This window comes from Tupaia chinensis, unplaced genomic scaffold, assembly GCF_000334495.1.
Source record: "Tupaia chinensis unplaced genomic scaffold, TupChi_1.0 Scaffold148234_1, whole genome shotgun sequence".
Taxonomy (NCBI): Eukaryota; Metazoa; Chordata; class Mammalia; order Scandentia; family Tupaiidae; genus Tupaia; species Tupaia belangeri.
The window spans coordinates 3,880,791-3,900,677 of NW_006208084.1; the positions used below are offsets into that span (position 1 = coordinate 3,880,791).

At 45.7% G+C, this 19,887-nt stretch overlaps 1 protein-coding gene across 2 annotated transcripts in view; it reads right to left on the reverse strand.

Moving 5' to 3' along the window:
• The window catches only part of PWP1 (PWP1 homolog, endonuclein), a 26,481-nt gene extending 18,764 nt beyond the window's left edge, over positions 1–7,717 (reverse strand). Inside the window, exons 1-5 of one of the 2 annotated variants that reach the window (XM_006170345.3) lie at positions 7,483–7,717; positions 6,421–6,479; positions 6,101–6,285; positions 3,140–3,225; positions 2,943–3,039 (exon numbers count right to left, since the gene is read on the reverse strand). In XM_006170345.3, coding sequence (XP_006170407.1) covers positions 2,943–3,039; positions 3,140–3,225; positions 6,101–6,285; positions 6,421–6,479; positions 7,483–7,554 — 499 coding nt within the window. In that variant the 5' untranslated portion in view covers positions 7,555–7,717. Of the gene's footprint in view, positions 1–2,942; positions 3,040–3,139; positions 3,226–4,675; positions 4,730–6,100; positions 6,286–6,420; positions 6,480–7,482 lie in introns of those variants that run through there. The other variant, XM_027769020.1, reaches the window with a different exon arrangement.
• Between the last annotated feature and the right edge of the window lie 12,170 nt (positions 7,718–19,887).

Genomic DNA, 19,887 nt, shown 5'->3' on the forward strand with positions numbered 1-19,887 from the left:
ACTCTTTCTTCCCTATTAAATTCTCTCTTCTACTTACTTTTACTGTGGATATGGCTTTGTTTTGCGCCTAGGGACAGGTCTCTAATTTTAGTGATCTGGACCCAAAGAACCAAGGATTTTACACAATGCAGCTCAACACTCCCATCCTATGACAATACTTTAAAACAGACTTTTCTTTAACCGTATTAGATCAACATTCAGATCAGTTTTAGAATGCAGTTTTGGGGACTAGCAGGTGACTAAGGCATTGGACACTCCTACCTGGTCAACAATGGTTCGAGTCCTGGACCTGGTGGCTTGCTTTCTCACTTTCCCTTTCTTTCTCTCTCTGGTCAAATTAAAATAAATGAATAAATAAAATTAAATAAATAAGTCTTCAAAAGAAAAAGAAAGCAGTTTTGAAATTATTCTTTTTTTTAAAAAAAAAAAAAGAATTATTTTATTTAACTGTATTTTATTTACTCACTTTAATTTGACCAGAGGAGAGCGAGAAAGTGAGAAAACAAACTGCCAGGTCTAGGACTCGAACCACAGTCGGCCATGTGGGAGTCCAGCACCTTAATCACCATGCTACCTGCTGGGCCCCCCACATCCTTCTAAGTAAGGTCATTATAGTACACTTTATTATTTGGGTTTGGAGGGGATTTCTAAATTGTCCAGCAGATCTGTATTCAAGAATAATTTAAATCATTTTATTTATTATTACTATTACTATTATTTTTAATTGCCATAGGGCATGTGTGCTCACCAGAGAAAAACAAAAAAAGAGAAAGGGAAAGTGAGAAAGCAAGCTGCCAGGTCTGGGACTTAAATCACAGTCTGCCATGTGGGAGTCCAGAGCCTTAACCACAATGCCACCTGCTGGCCCCTATGTAAAGTCTTTTAAAGAACCAATAAGTAGATCACAAAGAGCCAGAGTAAACCTGGCTTAATTGAAATGCTTCCCTTAGGCAGCTTTATAGAATACAAAGTTATGGAACTCCAAGCTAATAAATGGTCTAGCTATGAAGCAACCTGGAAGCCAATAAACATTAAGCCTAAAGGTTTCAGCTTTTCAAATGGTACAGCCATCTTTACTTATCAAAATGCTTTAACTACCTAATAATCTCCCTCTCTTTAAAGCTGCAAGACAAATGAACAGAAGACAGTTGGGGAGGAGTGTGCTGGGCAGAGATGTACTTGTCTGAGGATATCTGCAGAGGCTGCAGCAAGGAAAGAACCAAGAGAAAAATCTGGAGGCAGAGAATTCCACACCGCTTGAAGGTCTACTTTTAGTATAAAAATAAGATGAATTTCACATAAAAAATACTGAAGTGTGAGGCAAGTCATTCAAAATAATTGAACACTATTAAATTAATAAATATCAACATTAAAAATAATCTGTATTTAGGGGCCACTCTGTGGCATGGGGATAAAGGCAGCTGGATCCCACATGGCCCAACAGGGCAGCCTGAGTACCAGAACTGGAGGTTTGAGAAACATGTCAGGCATGTGTGCATGCGTGTCCCAAATCCTAAAATGAGGGAGATCGAGACGGGATTGTGGTATGACCATACTCGATTGGGGGCGGGGGGGGTGCTTTCTCATCCCCACCTCCTTGAAAGCACATATGCCCTCTGGCACATAAAAATAAAATCTAATTTAAAAATTCAAGTCAAGGGACCAGCAGGTGGCATGGTGGTTAAGGTGCTGGGCACTCCCACATGGCCAACCATGGTTCAAGTCCCGGACCTGGCGGCCTCCTTTCTCCCTTTCTCTCTCGCTCTCTGTGTCTCTCTCTGGTCAAATTAAAATAAATGAATGAATAAATAAAATTAAGTAAATAATAATTTAAAAAAAATTTATTTAAAAAAAAAAAAAATCAAGTCAATGCCTTCTTCAGATTACTGTAAAGCATTTAGCTCTGGGTTTGGCACAAATGTCCCCTGAAGGTGACCAAGATGTTCTAATTCCAAAAGAGAAGTGTGGCTCTTTGTGCTGAATTCCATGAAGAAAAGAAAATGTTTTGTAAAAGTAAAATCCTCAAACAACTCTGCAGAAAACAAAAACAGGATAAAAACCCATCTATCTAATAAAACCTTAAACATATAAAGAAAAAGTAATTAGGACAAGAAAAAAACTATTATAAGGAGACCAGAAGATGGCATATAAAGAAAAAGTAATCAGGACAAGAAAAAAAAATATTATAGGGAGACCAGAAGATGGCATAATGGTTATACTGGTCGACTCCCACACGGCTGAACATGGCTCGAGTGTCAGATCCAGAGGCTTGAAACTCACACCAGATATGTGAGTATCTAAGATCCCAAAAAGAGAATGGAGAAGGGACTGAGGTGTGGCCATACCCACTGGGGGATGACTTCTCACTTTCTGTCTGTGTCGCTGACAAACACATGCACCCTATAACAAAAATCTCTCTTAAAAACAAAAACAAAAAACTGTTATAGAAGTAAAAAGAAAAAAAAAAAAGTTACTACCTCAGTGTAATGGAATTGCAAATTATTTCCATTAAAAAAAAAAAAAGAAAGAAAAATTTAGGCACCGGGACCAGCAGGTGGCACAGTGGTTAAGGTGCTGGACACTCCCACATGGCTGACCACTGTTCAAGTTCTGGACCTGGTAGCTTGCTTTCTCGCTTTCCGTCTCTCTCTTTCTCTATCTGTCTGTGTGTCTCTCTTTGGTCAAATTAAATAAGTTAACGAATAAATAAAATAATCCTTAAAAAAAAATGTTAGGATGTTAGGTACCAAAGTGACACATGACACTACACAAGTCAGAGCAATAGCTAGGGTGCTGGAAGGCTGTGTAGTTTGACTATGTACCCAGCTTCAGAGAGGTACACAGGACCTGGCACCTGAAAATTCACAGCAGCAACTATTAGTGATTATTTTAATATCACCCGGAGACAACCCTTCAGTAAGGGTATTTTCTCACTCACTCACCATGCACCTCTAAATTGCACTGGTCTTGTTCAGCTCGGCCACAAACTATGAGATTGTCACCTGGCTTAATTAAGAAGTCTTCGCGTTCATACTGTTCCTAAGTGGAAAAGAAAAAAAGTCACTGGCTAAAAATGGGTGTCCGGTAAGGTTTTTCACACATCTACGAGTATAATAAGAAAAGCATTATCAATATTTACCGTGTCTTTCAGAGTCACGTAGGGATCTTGATCATTACTCCCGTAGACTGTAAGACCCAAGAGAGATTCACCGAGAGTCTCAGCATCTGTAATAAGAATTCATGAACCAAAATGAATAAAACACTCATCTTGACAATATTTCTTCTTATATCTCAATTTCTGGACCTATAATAGATCCAGCGTTTTATTTTAATTTATACATTTATTTATTTATCTATTTTTATCTGTTGTGATTTTCAAGCCACCAGGTCTGAGACTAGAACAGCAGTCGGCCATGTGGGAGTCCAGCATCTTTAACCACCATGCCACCTGCTGGTCCCAGACATTTATTTTATAACTAGCTCAAGATCATCCACATTCGGGAAAGGAAACAATGAGCAGGAATTTCAAACACATTTATATTTGACCTTGGAATTCCCAATATTAATAAAAATACTAAATAAGAAAACTGAACCCTTTCATAAACTATTAGGATTCCACTCAGATTCTCTAGCTTGCTCTTTGCAATCATGGTCAAGGTTACAGAAAGGCAGCCTTGAGGACCTAGAAATAAAATGACCCTGAAGTGCTGAAATCAAAACAGAACAAATAAGGGTTGTCTGATCAGATAAAATGGAGAAACGCAGGTTTCAAAGAGTAAACGAGGTTGCTATTCTAGTGTCCTTAGAACTGTTGATCTGCTGATGTGCCTTAAGAAGCTAAAAGTGGAACTACTGTATGAGTCTAACATAAAACTTGGAAAAACGAAGGCTTGCTGAATGCTCGAACATGCCCCATTGTTTTTGTACACTGTTCTGCCCCGATCTTTGGGGATTTTCAAAGCAAATCCTAGCGAGCATATTATTAATATTATTATGGGTGACTTTTTGCTACAGGGCATATGTGCTCACCAGAGAGACAGAGAGAAACAGAGAGAAAATGAGAAATCCCTGGCGGGATAACCACGCTGCAATCCCTTCTCCTCCTGGGATTTTGTGCACATGGGCACAAACGCCCAGTGTGAGTTTCAAGTTGCCATACGGGACTACAACGGAGATCAGCCACATGGGATTCCAAAACCTTAACCACTACGCCGCCTGCTGGCCCCCAGAGCATATGTCATTCAACATTTCAACATGAACCTCTAATATATAGACATGTTTTAGTACCTGATTATGACTACTGTAAGATTTTCTTGTGTGCCATTTTAAATGACAAAACCTTCTTGTCATCCCAAGAAAATTCAGCGCAAGACTAGACAGTTAATACAATTAGTCATTTTTTTAAAAAATTACTTTATTTAACTTTATTTATTTATTTTGATTTGACCAGAGAGAGACGGAGCGAGCGAGCGAGAGAGAAAGTGAGAAAGCAAGTCCCAGGTCTGGGACTTGAACCACAGTCAACCATGTGGGAGTTCAGTGCCCTTAACCACCATGCTACCTGCTAGTCCCCAAATTAGTTTTTTTTTTTTTTTTTTTAAGTTTATTTATCAGGGCTAGCAGGTGGCACGGTGGTTAGGGTGCTGGACACCCACCTGACTAATTGAATTCTAACCTGGGTCGTCATCCTCATCATATTTATCTAGGTCGTACTCAGCCAGCTCATGGACCTATAATAGATCCAACGTTTTATTTTAATTTATACATTTATTTATTTATCTATTTTTATCTGTTGTGATTTTCAAGCCACCAGGTCTGAGACTAGAACAGCAGTCGGCCATGTGGGAGTCCAGCATCTTTAACCACCATGCCACCTGCTGGTCCCAGACATTTATTTTATAACTAGCTCAAGATCATCCACATTCGGGAAAGGAAACAATGAGCAGGAATTTCAAACACATTTATATTTGACCTTGGAATTCCCAATATTAATAAAAATACTAAATAAGAAAACTGAACCCTTTCATAAACTATTAGGATTCCACTCAGATTCTCTAGCTTGCTCTTTGCAATCATGGTCAAGGTTACAGAAAGGCAGCCTTGAGGACCTAGAAATAAAATGACCCTGAAGTGCTGAAATCAAAACAGAACAAATAAGGGTTGTCTGATCAGATAAAATGGAGAAACGCAGGTTTCAAAGAGTAAACGAGGTTGCTATTCTAGTGTCCTTAGAACTGTTGATCTGCTGATGTGCCTTAAGAAGCTAAAAGTGGAACTACTGTATGAGTCTAACATAAAACTTGGAAAAACGAAGGCTTGCTGAATGCTCGAACATGCCCCATTGTTTTTGTACACTGTTCTGCCCCGATCTTTGGGGATTTTCAAAGCAAATCCTAGCGAGCATATTATTAATATTATTATGGGTGACTTTTTGCTACAGGGCATATGTGCTCACCAGAGAGACAGAGAGAAACAGAGAGAAAATGAGAAATCCCTGGCGGGATAACCACGCTGCAATCCCTTCTCCTCCTGGGATTTTGTGCACATGGGCACAAACGCCCAGTGTGAGTTTCAAGTTGCCATACGGGACTACAACGGAGATCAGCCACATGGGATTCCAAAACCTTAACCACTACGCCGCCTGCTGGCCCCCAGAGCATATGTCATTCAACATTTCAACATGAACCTCTAATATATAGACATGTTTTAGTACCTGATTATGACTACTGTAAGATTTTCTTGTGTGCCATTTTAAATGACAAAACCTTCTTGTCATCCCAAGAAAATTCAGCGCAAGACTAGACAGTTAATACAATTAGTCATTTTTTTAAAAAATTACTTTATTTAACTTTATTTATTTATTTTGATTTGACCAGAGAGAGACGGAGCGAGCGAGCGAGAGAGAAAGTGAGAAAGCAAGTCCCAGGTCTGGGACTTGAACCACAGTCAACCATGTGGGAGTTCAGTACCCTTAACCACCATGCTACCTGCTAGTCCCCAAATTAGTTTTTTTTTTTTTTTTTTAAGTTTATTTATCAGGGCTAGCAGGTGGCACGGTGGTTAGGGTGCTGGACACCCACCTGACTAATTGAATTCTAACCTGGGTCGTCATCCTCATCATATTTATCTAGGTCGTACTCAGCCAGCTCATCATCATCTAGTGTCCTGTCGTCCTCAGGGTCGCCATCCTCCAGGGGCTCCCTTGGTCGTGCCTGGGTGCGTGCGCTCTGCATGCCATCTTCTGAAGGACTGCCTGCCTCCTCTTCATCACTGCCACCTTCATCTCTACGAGAATGAAAATAGTAAGGAAAAAGAGATCACCTAATAGCACCTTCTAATAACAAGAGCAGCTAGTCATCATTATTCAAGGTATACATTTCATATGGACTTTACTGCAGGCGTCAACTTTCCTCAACTTACTGTAATTTCTCCTTTGCCTCAGCAATGAGACGTTTTACTTCTTCTTTACTTAGCTCTACCTATAAGAGAGTAAACATTTCATTACAATATATTTAAGGAAATCATCATTAATCATTGAGCTGAAAAGAAATTTGCAAACAAGCGTAAGCTATAATAACTTCAAGAAACATCAAGATAAATCAAACTACAGACTCACATGTCAACTCCACAAAGGAAGGCTTTCTCTGCTCTGTGAAAGTCCACACCAGGAAACTGCACACTGTTTGATCAGCAGAAAGCTCTCTGATCTGATTAATAATCTGAGTAATCATAAACTCCGGTAGGCTCAGTTTCCAACTCCTGCAAGTTTTTCCTTCATAAAGTGTCTCATCTGGATGACCACAAATAATTCTTAATTTGGCTCCCAGACTCACCACAGGGCAGCCTTCACAAGTAGCCTTTCAGGACAGCTTTTCCACCAGCAGTTAGCATAATGGCTATTCGCTGGATCCCATGTGGTCGACCAGGGTTCAAGTCTCGGACACAGCGGCTTAAACTCACACCAGGTGCGTGTGCATGTGTGCCCAGGATCCGGAGAGGAGAATGGAGAAGGGATTGCAGCGTGGCCATCCCCGGAAAGGGGGGGGTGATTTCTTGCTTTCTATCTCTCTGTCTCTCTCTTTCTGGTGAGCACACGCGCCTCATAGCAAAAACCTCTCCAAAAGAAAAAAAAAAAGGAAAAAGAAAAAAGAAAAAGGACAGCTTTCATCCTTCCTCTGAGCACATGAGCGAGCGGGAGGGGGGTCTTCACACAGGTGCTCTCCCCGGTTACTCCTGAAAATGCACTGGGGTGGGAGTGAAGCTGTACCTCTCACCCAGGGAAGCACCCGATCCCCCCTGGGCCCGCGAGGTCCATGTGTGTGCAGCTGGGCTTGCAGGTAGAGACCTTACGAGGCGCGGCCCCCGACTCAGCAGGCCCAGGAGACCCAGACCTCGGAGCCGGGCGGAGGCCGGGTGTTCTGGGTGACGACAACCACGCCGAAAAGAGGCCGCTCCCCCTAGCTCGCGGCGACCAGGCCTCACCTTATCTGGAGTCTCTTTGGCCACGCCGCAGCGGACCCACGCCACGCATGTCACCTGGCGGCTGCGGTTCATGGTCCCCAGCTCAGGGACGAGTCAGGCTGGACACGCGGCCACAGCGGGAGAGACCCCACGGCCCACGGGGGCAGAGACCAGAGACCACAGCCCACAGCGGGAGGCGCGCCCAGCACTCCGCACCGCTGTGCCGCTCGCACAGAGCGCAGGCGCCGGCGCTCGCCCCGAAAGCCGCGGCGCCGGCCTTTGGCGTCACCGGGAGGCGCCCAAAGGGAGAGGGTTGAAGGGAAGCCGCGGGTGCGGAATCCACGCGGAGTGGACCGCGCTGCGTCGAGGAGGGTGAAGGTTTCCGGCTGTCCCGCTGTGACGGCCTCTGCCGGGCCAAGGGAAGGTTTGGAGCTGGAGGGGTCCGTCGGGGCAGAAGTGCCACCAGTTCCATAGGCTTCAAGTTAGCAGATGGGTTTGGGGTTTTTATTTCCATCCCAACTTTTCTCCAAATGAATGATCATTTCAAGGAAATTCTGCCCTCGCATTTCATTATATTGTTGAACGTCACTACGTCACCATTTAGCGGCTAGCACACACTCAGCGCAGTCGCTGCTCCACGTCTGAGAGGGACTGGAGCCAGGACACCCCTCCATGCCAGCATCCACAGGCGAGTGCCTTCCAGAGAATGGCTCAGAATTTGCACATAATCCATGCACGTCCTCTTATGTACTTGAATGTCTCTAGATTATTTACCACACGATGGGAGTGCCATATAAATAGTGTTATGCTGCATCACTCAGGGAATAATGACAAGGAAAAAAGTCTGTACATGTTCACATGCAACTGTGGTTGGTCTAGCTACAATACAGAGGGGTGGACAACACACACACATTTTTGATTTGTGGTTGGTTGACCGCTGATGTGAATGGATAGAGGACATAGAGGGCCTACTGTTTAGGGCGGTGACTGTGGCATTGGCAAACACAAAGCACTCCTTGTTTCAGGCAGCAGAGTGCCTTGCATTAACCTGCTTGCTTACTAACCCCATGTGCAGTCTTACTTCCATTTTACACACCTGGAAACATGAAAGATCTTTCCCAGGTCACACGCTAGTAAGTGGTGTAGCTAGACTGTGAACCCAGGCACTGCAAGTCCAGATCCCTGGCTGTTATCTATGCCATGCATCTAAGGTCAGTAATCTATAAGAAAATGTCAGTGCAGGGAGCGAGCAGGTAGCATGGTGGGCTGAGGTGCTGGACTCCCACATGGCTGATGATGGTTCTAGTCCTGGACCTGGCAGCTTGCTTTCTGCTTTCTCTCTCTCTCTCTCTCTCTCTCTGTCTCTCTCTGATGAGTACACATGCCATATAGCAAATTTAAAAGATAATAATAATAAATAAAATACAAATAAAATAATTATTTAAAAAAGGGAGGCCAGCAGGTGTCATGGTAGGTGAGGGTGCTGGATTCTCATGTGGTTGACCATGGTTTCAGTCCTGGATCTAGAAGCTTGCCCTCTCTCTCATTCTGTTCCTCTCTGAACAAATTTTTAAAAATAAATAGCAAAGTTAAATAAAACAATTCTTTTAAAAAAGAGAGGGGGGAAAGTTTTGTTTTTTTTTTTTTTAATGAAAATGTCAGTGCATGAGATGAATACCAAAAGGAAATGAAATCAGAATGTCCCCTGGATAGCTGCACTCTGGTGTTTATTGCTGCATCATTCGCAATAGCTAAGATACAGAGCCAACCTAACTGTTCCACGGCTGATGAATGGACAAAGAAAAGTGGGGTGCATACACAATGGAATATTCTTGTCTACAAAAAAGAACGAAATACTGTTATTTGGGGCAACATGGATAAACCTGGAAGGTATAATGCTAGGTGAAAAAAGCCAGACTCTGAAAGACCAATACCAGAAGTTCTCATTCATTAGTAGAAGCCAAAAGATTCTATTATGTGGAAGGGGAGTGAAATGGTGGGAAGGGAAGGGAAATGGACAGGATCTGGTTAACAGATACGAGGACACAAGTAAATAAATAGACTAAGTTCTTTTTTTTACATTTTTTAAACTTATTCCTTCATTTATTTAAATTTTGACCAGAGAGAGACATGGAGAGAGAGAGAAGGAAAGTGTGAAAGGAAGCCACCAGGTCCGGGACTCGAACTGTGGTTGGCCATATGGGAGTGTCCAGTGCCTTAACCACCACGCCACCTGCTGGTCCCAATAAATAGACTGAGTTCTAAAGTGTAAGTGTAGTTGGTGACAATCCCATGTATATTTCCATGTAGCTGGAGGAGAGGATTTTAAATGTTCACAACGGAAAGAAATGGTAAATGTTAGAGGTGGGGCTCTGTTTCCTGCCCTGATTTCCTCATTATACATTGGATACACATATTGGAAAACCATACTGGACCCCACAAATAGGTACCATTATGTGTTAATTAAAAATTATTTAAAACAGAAAATAGCAGTGACTGGAGGACTTGAAGTGAAACATTTTAAACTAGCATCCAAGAAAGAATTGCGGTTTGATTCTTTTTCTTGGCTGTGTGACCCTCTCTGAGTCATCTGCCCTCTTGGATTTTTATGTGTCTCGCTTATCTCTGACAAAAGGGATAGAAACTAAAGGAACAGAAAGGACCCAGCCATGGGGGCACACGCAGCTAAGGCGCTGTGCTCTGCAAGCTGGACCACATGGGAATGGGTTCTGATTCCCGTTCGCTGTCAAGGCTGGGTGCAGTGTGCACACGTGGAATGGGGGCAACTCAGGGAAGCTAACGCAGGAGGATGTGAGCGTGAGGCCGGCCTGGGCAATATAGAGAGACCCTGTCTGAAAAACCTGTGGTCCTAGCTGGGAGGCTGAGGCAGGGGAATCCTGATATAGACAGACCCTGTATTAAAAAAAATGGGGCGGGGGGGGGAACAGCGGGTGGCATGGTGGTTAAGGTGCTGGACACTCCCACATGGCTGACCACGGTTCAAGTCCTGGACCTAGTGGCTTGCTTTCTCACTTTTCCTCTCTCTGTCTGTCTCTCTCTGGTCAAATAAAAATAAATGAATGAATAAATTAAAAATTGAATAATTCTTAAAAAAAAAAAAGAGAGAGAAGAAAAGGGGGGCTGGCAGGTGGCATAGTGGTTAAAGATTCTGAACTCCCACAGGGCCAACTGTGGTTTGAGTCCCGGACCTGGTGGCTTGCTTTCTCACTTTCTCTCTCTAGCTCGCTCTCACTCTGTCCCTCTCTAGTTAAATTAAAATAAATACATAAATAAATAAAGTTAAATAAAATAATTATTTAAAAATAAAGAAAAAGGAAAGGAGTAGGAGAATGTCTGTTCTGTATGAGGGAAAAGTGGTGGCAAAGATAACCCGGCTGCACGTGTCTTACCCAGGTGCACTGTTGAAAGGGGGGATTCACACGTGGGACACTTTATGAGCATTTTTGCGACAAATTTATCTTCACATAGAGTATGTTACTTGATTCTCACAATACTGATGTAACTTGATCAAAAGTCACCTCCATTTTATTCATTACTTTTTAGTTTTTTGCTATAGGGCATGTGTGCTCATTAGAAAGACTGAGAGAGAGAGAAAGTGAAAAGTCACCCTCTGAGGAAATGGCCACATCACAATCCCGTCTCCATTCTCCTCTTAGGATTTTGGGCACATATGCATATGCACCCAGGGTGTTTTTCAAGCCCTCAGGTCTGGGACTTGAACCACAGAGTCAGCCATGAGGGATTTAGCACTTTAACTACCATGCTACCTGCTGGCCTCCTAATTCACAACTCTGACATTTCAATCAAACCAAGGTGTTCTTAATATTCATTAGAATCACGTGTATAGTGGCACTTGCCACTAAAGTGTGGTCGCAATAGGGAGCATGTGCTAGCCAGAGGGAGACAGTGAGAGGTAAAGTGAGAAATCACTCTACCCGGAGATGGCCACACTGTAATTCCTTCTCTATTCTCTTAGGATTTGGGGCATGCACACACATGTGTCTGCCCTTATGTTCAAGCCACCAGGTCCGGGAGTCGAATCGTGGTCAGCCATGTGGGAGTCTAGCACCTTTTCCACCACACCACCTGTTGGCCCCACCTCCATTATAAAGATGAGGTGAGGAAGTTAGACAGCCCAGGGGTCAAACACTTTACCCCGAGATCTCACACAGGTAGGAGTTGGTAGAACGACCACTTGTCTAATCACCAGCTGCACACTCAGCCCTGGGCACCCTGCCTGCCTGAGGAATGGTCCTCCCTGGAGTGAATGAATTGCTCATTGTGTGGGGAGCTGTCCGTGTGTTCAAGGCCTCTTCCAGTGCTCCGGTTATCTAAACCAATTTGCTCCTGGCCCACTTAGGAAGGTGGAATGGCAGATTGTATTTTTTTTTTTTTTTTTGAGAGGTTTTTGTTATAGGGCGTGTGCATGCTCCAGAAAGAGAGAGACAGAGAGACAGAAAGTAAGAAATCATCCCCCAGGGGAAAGGGCCACACCTCAATCCCTTCTCCTCCATTCTCCTCTCGGGATCTTGGGCATGCACGCACACGTGCCTGGCAAGAGTTTAAGCCACTGGGTCTGGGACTTGAACCATGGTCGACTACATGGGAGTTCAGCAACATAGCCATTACACTAACTGCTAGTCCCAGCAGATTGTACTTTTCACTGACGGCCACAGCAATGTCTTCTTTCTCACATGCTTTTTTCCAATGTGATGTTTACATGTTTTTCCTTCATTCATGATAGAGCACATGTGTGCACATCTGAGAGAAGAAAGAGAGAGCTTGGGAAGCAAGCACCCTCCACAGGGTCTGGTCATGCCGCGATCCCTTCCTCCAGTCCTGTCATGGGGAGTTGGCAGATTGTGGGTGCCTGTGCTTGGTGTGTTTAGGGCTGAACAGAAAATGGGTTCGAACTGCAGTCTGTGTGGGACCCGGCTTCTCCTGAGCAGTTCATTACCTCTGCACCACGGGACCCGCCCTACATGTGATTTTGATACTCCATCAACACAGGGAATCTAATTCTACCCCACACACACATCGCAAATCTGGGGAGGCTTGTGACTCCTTTGACAATAGAGCAGGACAGAAGTGACACTTCCGAGGTTGGGCAGTAAATCAGATGGAGGTTTGCTGTTTGTGTTTTGCTGGAACACACACGTTCGCGGTCTGAGCCACTGTATGGAGCCTGGCTGCCCTGAGGCTGCCCTGCTACAAGGAAGACAGAGACAAGGTGGCCAGTTTCTGAGTTAACCCAGAGTGTAAACGAGGCGGCCTGCAGGTGATTTCAGCGCCCACACGGAGATTTCCCCCCAGCCTTTGAGTTTGCCCAGTGGAGACCCAGACACCGCGGAGCAGAGACGAGCTGGCTCCACTGTGCCCCGTCCAGAGTTCTGACCTCCAGAACCCACGCAGTTGGTCAAATGGTTGTTTCAAACCACCAAATTTTCAAAAATCCAGGGACCAGCAGGTGGTATGGTGCTTAAGGTACTGGCTTCTCACGTGGCCAGTGGACCTGGTGGCTTACTTTCTCACTTTCACTCTCTGCTTCTCCCTGGTGAGTGTATGTGCCCTGTAGCAAGTTTAAAAAATGATGATGATGGTAAATAAAAATTAAACAATTCTTAAAAAAAAAAAAGTCCACAATTTTTTTCCCTCTCGTAAAATAGATATAACATAAAGTTTACCAGTGTAATTATTTTTTTAAAAGGTTTTTGCCACAGGACACATGTGTTCCCTGGAAAGTGACAGAGACTGCGAGAGGGAAAGTGAGAACTCATTCCATCAAGGGGTATGGCCATGCCCAAATCCCTTCTCTATTCTGGTCCTGGGATTTGGGACATGCACACACACACCTGGCGTGAGTCTGAAGCTGCTAGATCTGGGACTTGAACCACAGTTGGCCATGTGGGAGTCCAACACCTTAACCACTATGGCACCTGCTGTCCCCCGATGTAACCATTTTAAATGTGCAATTTAGTGGCATTAAGAACCAAACCACTAAGTTTTAAGGTCTTTTTTAAATGCAGAATAATAGCGAATAGGTGAGGGCTTGTGCTATATTTAGAGTGGAGAGCGCATGACCGGAGTTATTAGGAGGGCTGATTTGTTGAACACCTGCCAGGCTTCGTCAGGTGGGCTTGTGCTTGAGTGTTTGCCTTGGGGTCACTTCCCTCTGGAGGTCACCCGCTTATGAGCCAGCTGCAGAGCTCCCTGACGACCCAGCCCCTGTCTGGCACTTGATAAATATTTGTTACATTGATGGGTAAATTACAGAATAGAAGGCGGGCTAAGTCTCCAGTTATGTGGGACCGGCTAATCACACCCTTCGTTATTGGACTGATTTCTGACATTCTGCCGTTTCAGCCCAAGCTGTGAATTCCATTTAAAAATGAAAATCCAACCGCAGCTGGCATTATTAGTTCCTCATTACAAAAATGGAAAGCGATCAGGCTTCAGTAGCTCTTGTTTCTAAGCCTGATTCTTGGAAACTGATGAGTATATTTAACCCAGAAAAGTCTCTTTGCCAGAGGCCACAAGAAATACACATGGCAGCACATTGGTTATTCTTAGAGTGAAAGGTCCCCAAGGAAGGGACCCAGGCTCATGCCAGGCTTGGTTTACACACACTGGCTCAGTGCCATGAGTAATGAGGCTCATCCACATGATTTCTGTTTTTTTTTCTTTCTTTTTTTTTTTTTAGGTTTTTGCCATAGGGCGCATGTGCTTGCCAGAGAGAGACAGAGAGATACAGAGAGAGAAAAAGTGAGAAATCACCCCCCCAGGGGGGATGACCATGCTATAATCCCTTCTCCTTCATTCTCCTCCTGGGATTTTGAGCATGAACACACAGCACCCAGCATGATTCTCAAGCTGCCAGGTTCAAGACTTGAACCATGAAGTTGGCCATGTGGGAATGCAGCGCCTTGACCATGCCATCTGCTGGCGCCCATCCCCAAGGTTTCTAGTTGGCCTCGAGTTCTGGAAAAGAGTCCATTCTCCACCTTCCCTAATCAGACTAGGCTCTGTTTCCCAACTTCTCTCTAGCTAACCCCCTCAATAGTAGTTGATAAGGAGTTAAAGGAGCAATAAAAGCTACGAGTGGCCCCATGCTAGAAATTCATACCACAAACAGATTTTTTTTTCCCAAAGGGTGCTTGTGCTCACCAAAGAGAGAAGGCAAAAGCACCCCTAGCGGGGCGTGGCCACACCACAATTTCTTCTCCACCTCACCATCTGGTTGGGATTCCGGACATCCAGAGTGTGTCCTTGAAGCTGCTAAAGCTGAAACTTTAATAGTGCAGTTGACCATGTGGGGTCTGGGCCATGGGACCAGATTTTTTTAAATTTATTTAATTTATTTATTCATTCATTGATATATATATATTTTTTTTTTGGAGAGATTTTCACTGTAGGGCACGTGCGCTCGCCAGACAGACAGAGAGAGACATAGAGACAGAAAGCGAGAAATCACCCCCCAGGGGGGATGGTCACGCCGCAATCCCCTCTCCTCCATTCTCCTCTCGGGATCTTGGGCACGCACGCACACGCGCCCGGCGTGAGTTTTAAGCCACCGGGTCCAGGACGTGAACCGCGGTCGACTACGTGGGAGTCCAGCGACATAGCCATTACGCTAACTGCTGGTTCCCATTCATTGATTTTTTAAATTTGACCAGAGAGACAGAGTGAGAGAGAGAGGAAGTGAGAAAGCAAGCCACCAGGTACAGGACTCGAACCCAGGTCGGCCATGTGGGAGTGTCCAGCGCCTTAACCACCACGCCACCTGCTGGAAAATTTTATTTATTTATTTATTTTTCTTTTTTTGGAGAGGTTTTTGCTATAGGGCACATGCTCTCACCAGACAGAGAGAGGCAGAGAGATAGAAAGTGAGAAATCACCCCCAGGGGGGATGGCCACGCTGCAATCCCTTTTCCATTCTCCTCTCGCTATCATGGGCACGCACGCACACGCGCCCGGTGTGAGTTTAAGCCACCGGGTCTAGGACTTGAACTGCAGTCGACTACATGGGAGTCCAGCGACATAGCCATTACGCTAACTGCTGGTGTGGGACCAGATTTTACAGTGACAAAATCAGTTGTACAAAAATGAAACTGTACTTTTTAAGAGCTGGACTTAATTTCCATCTTCATGGTAATAAGAACCATGTTGTTACTACAGTGTTGCCAATACTTAGCCGAATACCTGGCCTGGAAATGCTAATAAATATTAGCTGAATAAGCAAATGGTATTACAGTTCCAAACTAAAGTCCAAAGTCATTAGGACGCTGTCCTGTAGTTAGCAGCGATGTGATACTATACAGACTCCTAGGGTATGATCGTTCCTTTATGCCACACACGTTTTCTGGAAGTTTCTTATCGATTCATGATTCATTCCTTAGTCTGTCAGGACTCTTTTGGATACAAGTGGCAGATAATCCAACTCTAACTGCCTTAGACAAGAATGGAATTTATGTGCTCAGATGGCTCAAGGACCTGAGACATAAATGGCTTCAGGTATAGCTGGATCCAGGGACTTCGACTGCTGTCATCAGGATGTGACCTCTCTCCCAAGTTTCGTCTCTGTCTTCCAAGATGTCGGCTTCATTTCAAGCCTTACACAGCTCCAGGCTTGCATGATCCTTACATTTTATAAGCCCAGCAGAAAAATGTGGTTGCCTTTATCTCAGCTTCTTCCCGTCTTGTCTCTTGAGTCACTGTGGCCAGGAGAAGGGGACATTTTGCTTGGCTAGGCCGAACCACATGTCCCACCCTGGAGCCAGGGAGGGAATTAGCTTTACATAGAGTACGTGGCTTGAGAGTGGAAAAGGAAGCGTCTGTTGTCTAGAGGAACATCGGGATGTTGCTCCCGGGAGTGAGCTGGAAAGAAGAACCGCTGCCCGTGACATCTGTCGGACGTTTTCCCTGGCGTTGCTGTGCAGAGCACAGCTGGGAGCCTGGAAGTTTCCGAAATGAACATGACACAGTCCTTCCCTCTGAGGAGCTTTTCTCCCATGGAAGACCACAGGCGTGTGGCCACGGGAAGGCGGACTAGGACCCCTAAGCAGATGTGGCTGCCGTGGCCTGGCTGGTGACTTCCTCACCCTGCTTGCCTTCCAGCTGCTGGGTGACAGCTGAGGTTTCTGACCTCTGCCTTCGCCCAGAAACTTGGTTTCTCCCCAGTTCCCTTCTCCTTCACCATCGTCACTTCGGGGGAAAACCTCCTTCCCCCAGATCGAAGGGATAGTTCTGTCTCCTCTAGCTTCAGCGTGGATCTTAAAGTAAAACTTCAGTCTCAAGATTTCCAACTCGAGGTGGGTGGACCAGTCTTCCCCCACATGGCCAACTCTTTGGTACCTGGATTGCACCCCCAGACATTGCTGCTGGTGGTAAGGAGGGTGTGGGCTGTGTAGGCCTACAGTGTGCGAGACGAGATCCGACGCAGCTCTCAGCTCCTGTGTGTGTGCTGCGGCGAGAGTGAGGCAGAGTGGAAGTGGGGAACCGTTAGAGGCCGTGTCAATGCGCGAGGGGGAGGATGCTGCGCTGGACTGGAGTGTTGGCTGGCCATGGGCTGGAGAGATGGGGAAGACGCCACCTCCTGATGGGATATCTGTAAATCATTTCTGGGCCATACTTCATCTACCACAGGTGAGAAGTCCAAGGCCCAGAAAGAGGGAGTGAGTGATCTAAGACCACATATGATGGAAACATGAGGATGGCGGACTCGGCCTGGGCTTCCTGCGTGGTTCCTTCCACACCCACACAGCATCTTCTGGAAGAGAAGACAGAAATCTATGCCTGGCAAAAAGTGAAGACGTTCCTCAGAGCTTCAAAGTTAATGATGTCAATCCCATCCTTATCCTTTAGCTCTGCCAAGATGGCATTAACACAGAGTTCTGAGGGGACAGGGAAATGAACTCAGCCGTTCATGAAAAGTGGAGGAAGGACGGGTCAGGCTAAGGTTTTGGTCTCCTCCTTCATGATGTCTGTCACCAGGTTGTGATCACAGCGTCTGACAGTACAGTGTTCATTGCACTGTCCCTGTGCCTGGGCAGAGCAGGTGCACGACAGGTTTTATTAAATGAATGATTAGATGAGCACACGACAGAAACTTCCAGTCGCCAGAAAGACAGAGAGAGACAGAGAGACAGAAAGTGAGAAATCACCCTCCCAGGGGGTATGGCCATGTTGCAATCCCTTCTTCTCCATTCTCCTCTCGGGATCTTGGGCACACACACACACGCACCTGGCGTGAGTTTAAGCCACTGGGTCTGGAACTCGAACCATGGTTGACTACATGGGAGTCCAGCAACATAGCCATTATGCTAACTGCTGGTCCCCCAGTCTCTTTTGAGCCAGTCATGCTCTTCCCTGAAGCCAGAAGTGTGACTCCACCTAGTGGACACTCAGGGATTTACGCCTGGACCGTGAACACTGTGTGTGACCTTCCGTTGCCAGCTCCCACTTTACCCACTTTGGCGTGGACCACTGAGCATGGCAGCGTGGCCCTGTGGTGAACAGAAGCCTGCATGAAGCCCTGAGATGGGCAATTTGAGCTAGCTCTTGTTGGGGGGCAGAGGGACTAGAAAGGATGACCTGGTTTAGTGCTGGACCAGGGGTCCTGAGGCCTGTCACTAGTCACTTGTTTGCTGTGTGATGACCTGGTTTAGTGCTGGACCAGGGGTCCTGAGGCCTGTCACTAGTCACTTGTTTGCTGTGTGGTCTTGGGCAACCCCACTTGCTCTCCCTGAGCCTCAGGGGAAGTAGAGGCACCACACCCCTGCCAGTTGTGACAACCAAAAACCATCTCTGGACATTGGTGAAATGTCTTTTGAGGGCCAAGTCACTCTCTCCCACTAGTGATGAGCAGCTGGACAGCCAGTGGGAAGAGTCACAAGGCAAGTGGTTTGCTAAGCCTCATCCAGGTAACTTGGTTAGTCTCCCTTGGGCTGATATGTTTGGAAAAGGCCATAATGATGGTTTGTGTCTAGTGGTGGTTGGGGTGGGGGTGGATAATCGATTATCTGGGTAATCGGTCAATTCTCCTCATCCATGCTGCATTGTAGACAAGACTATGGTCTCCTGTGGATGAAGAGAATTACTTTTGTTAGTTACTAAGAACTCATGTTCCAGGGATAGGCAGGTGGCATGGTGGTTAAAGGCACTGAACTCCCACATGGCTGACCATAGTTGAGTCCCAGACCTGGCAGCTTGCTCTCTCACTTTCCCTTTCTCTCTCTCTCTGTCTCTGTCTGATCAAATTAAAATAATAATAACAATAATAATAACAAATGGTGTGAAGTTTAAGCTGCTGGGTCTGGGACTCGAACTGTGATTGACTACGTGGGAGTCTAGCAATGTAACCATTATGCCATCTGCTGGTCCCTCAAAGGACATTTCTTTTAGAAAGATTTTTGCTATAGGACACATGTACTCTCCAGGGGGAGAAGGAGAAAGAGAGAGAGAGACAGACAGAAAGACAGAGACAGAAAGCAAGAAATCACCCTCTAGGGGGAGGCCATGCTGCAATTCTTTCTCTTCCAGTTTCTACTCAAGATTTTGGGCTTGCAAGCACATGTGCCCAGTGTGAGTTTGAAGCTGCTGGGTCTGGGACTTGAACCGCAGTCAGCCATGTGGGAGTCCAGTGATGTAATTACTATGCCATCTGCTGGCCCCTCAAAGGACATTTCCGAGGAAGACATTTCACATTGGGACTTTTCTCCCCTAAATGTACCCTTTGGACTTTCTTTCCCAAGCCTTTTTAGTCTGTTCGGGTTGCTATAACAAAAGTACCATGGACCGGGTGGCTTGAACAACAAAATTTTATTTCTTCCCATTCTGGAGGCCGAGAAGTCCAAGACACAGGTGCCAGCAGATTCAGCGTGTGGTCAGGGTCTGCTCCCAGGTTCACAGAAGGCTGTCTTCTCGCTGCATCCTCACGTGGCAGAGGCCAAGGGAGCTCACGGGGCCTCCACAGTGATGGCAGTGATCCCACTCATGAGGGCTCCCCACTCAGGGCTCTTTCATCCCAAAGCCCCACTTCCTGATATCATCCTATTGGTAATTAGGGTTCAATGTATGAATTCGAGGGACACGTAGACATTCCAAGCCTTTCAAAAATGTCCCTCAGGCCAGGAGGTGGCATGGTGGTTAAGGTGCTGGATCCCACATGACTGATTCCTTGGTTCAAGTCCTGGACCTGCAGCTTGAAACACTGGGCACGAGTGCATGCATTTCCAAAATCCTGATAGGAGGATTCAGGAGAAGGGACTGTGGTGTGGCCATCCTCCCTGGGGGATGATTTCTCACTTTCCCTCTCTGTCTCTCCAGTGAGTGCACGCCCCAGAGGCAAAAAGCTGGGGGGAAAATCTGTCTCTTCCATCTCTTTGTCCCCTCCCGTTTGGCCTGTCT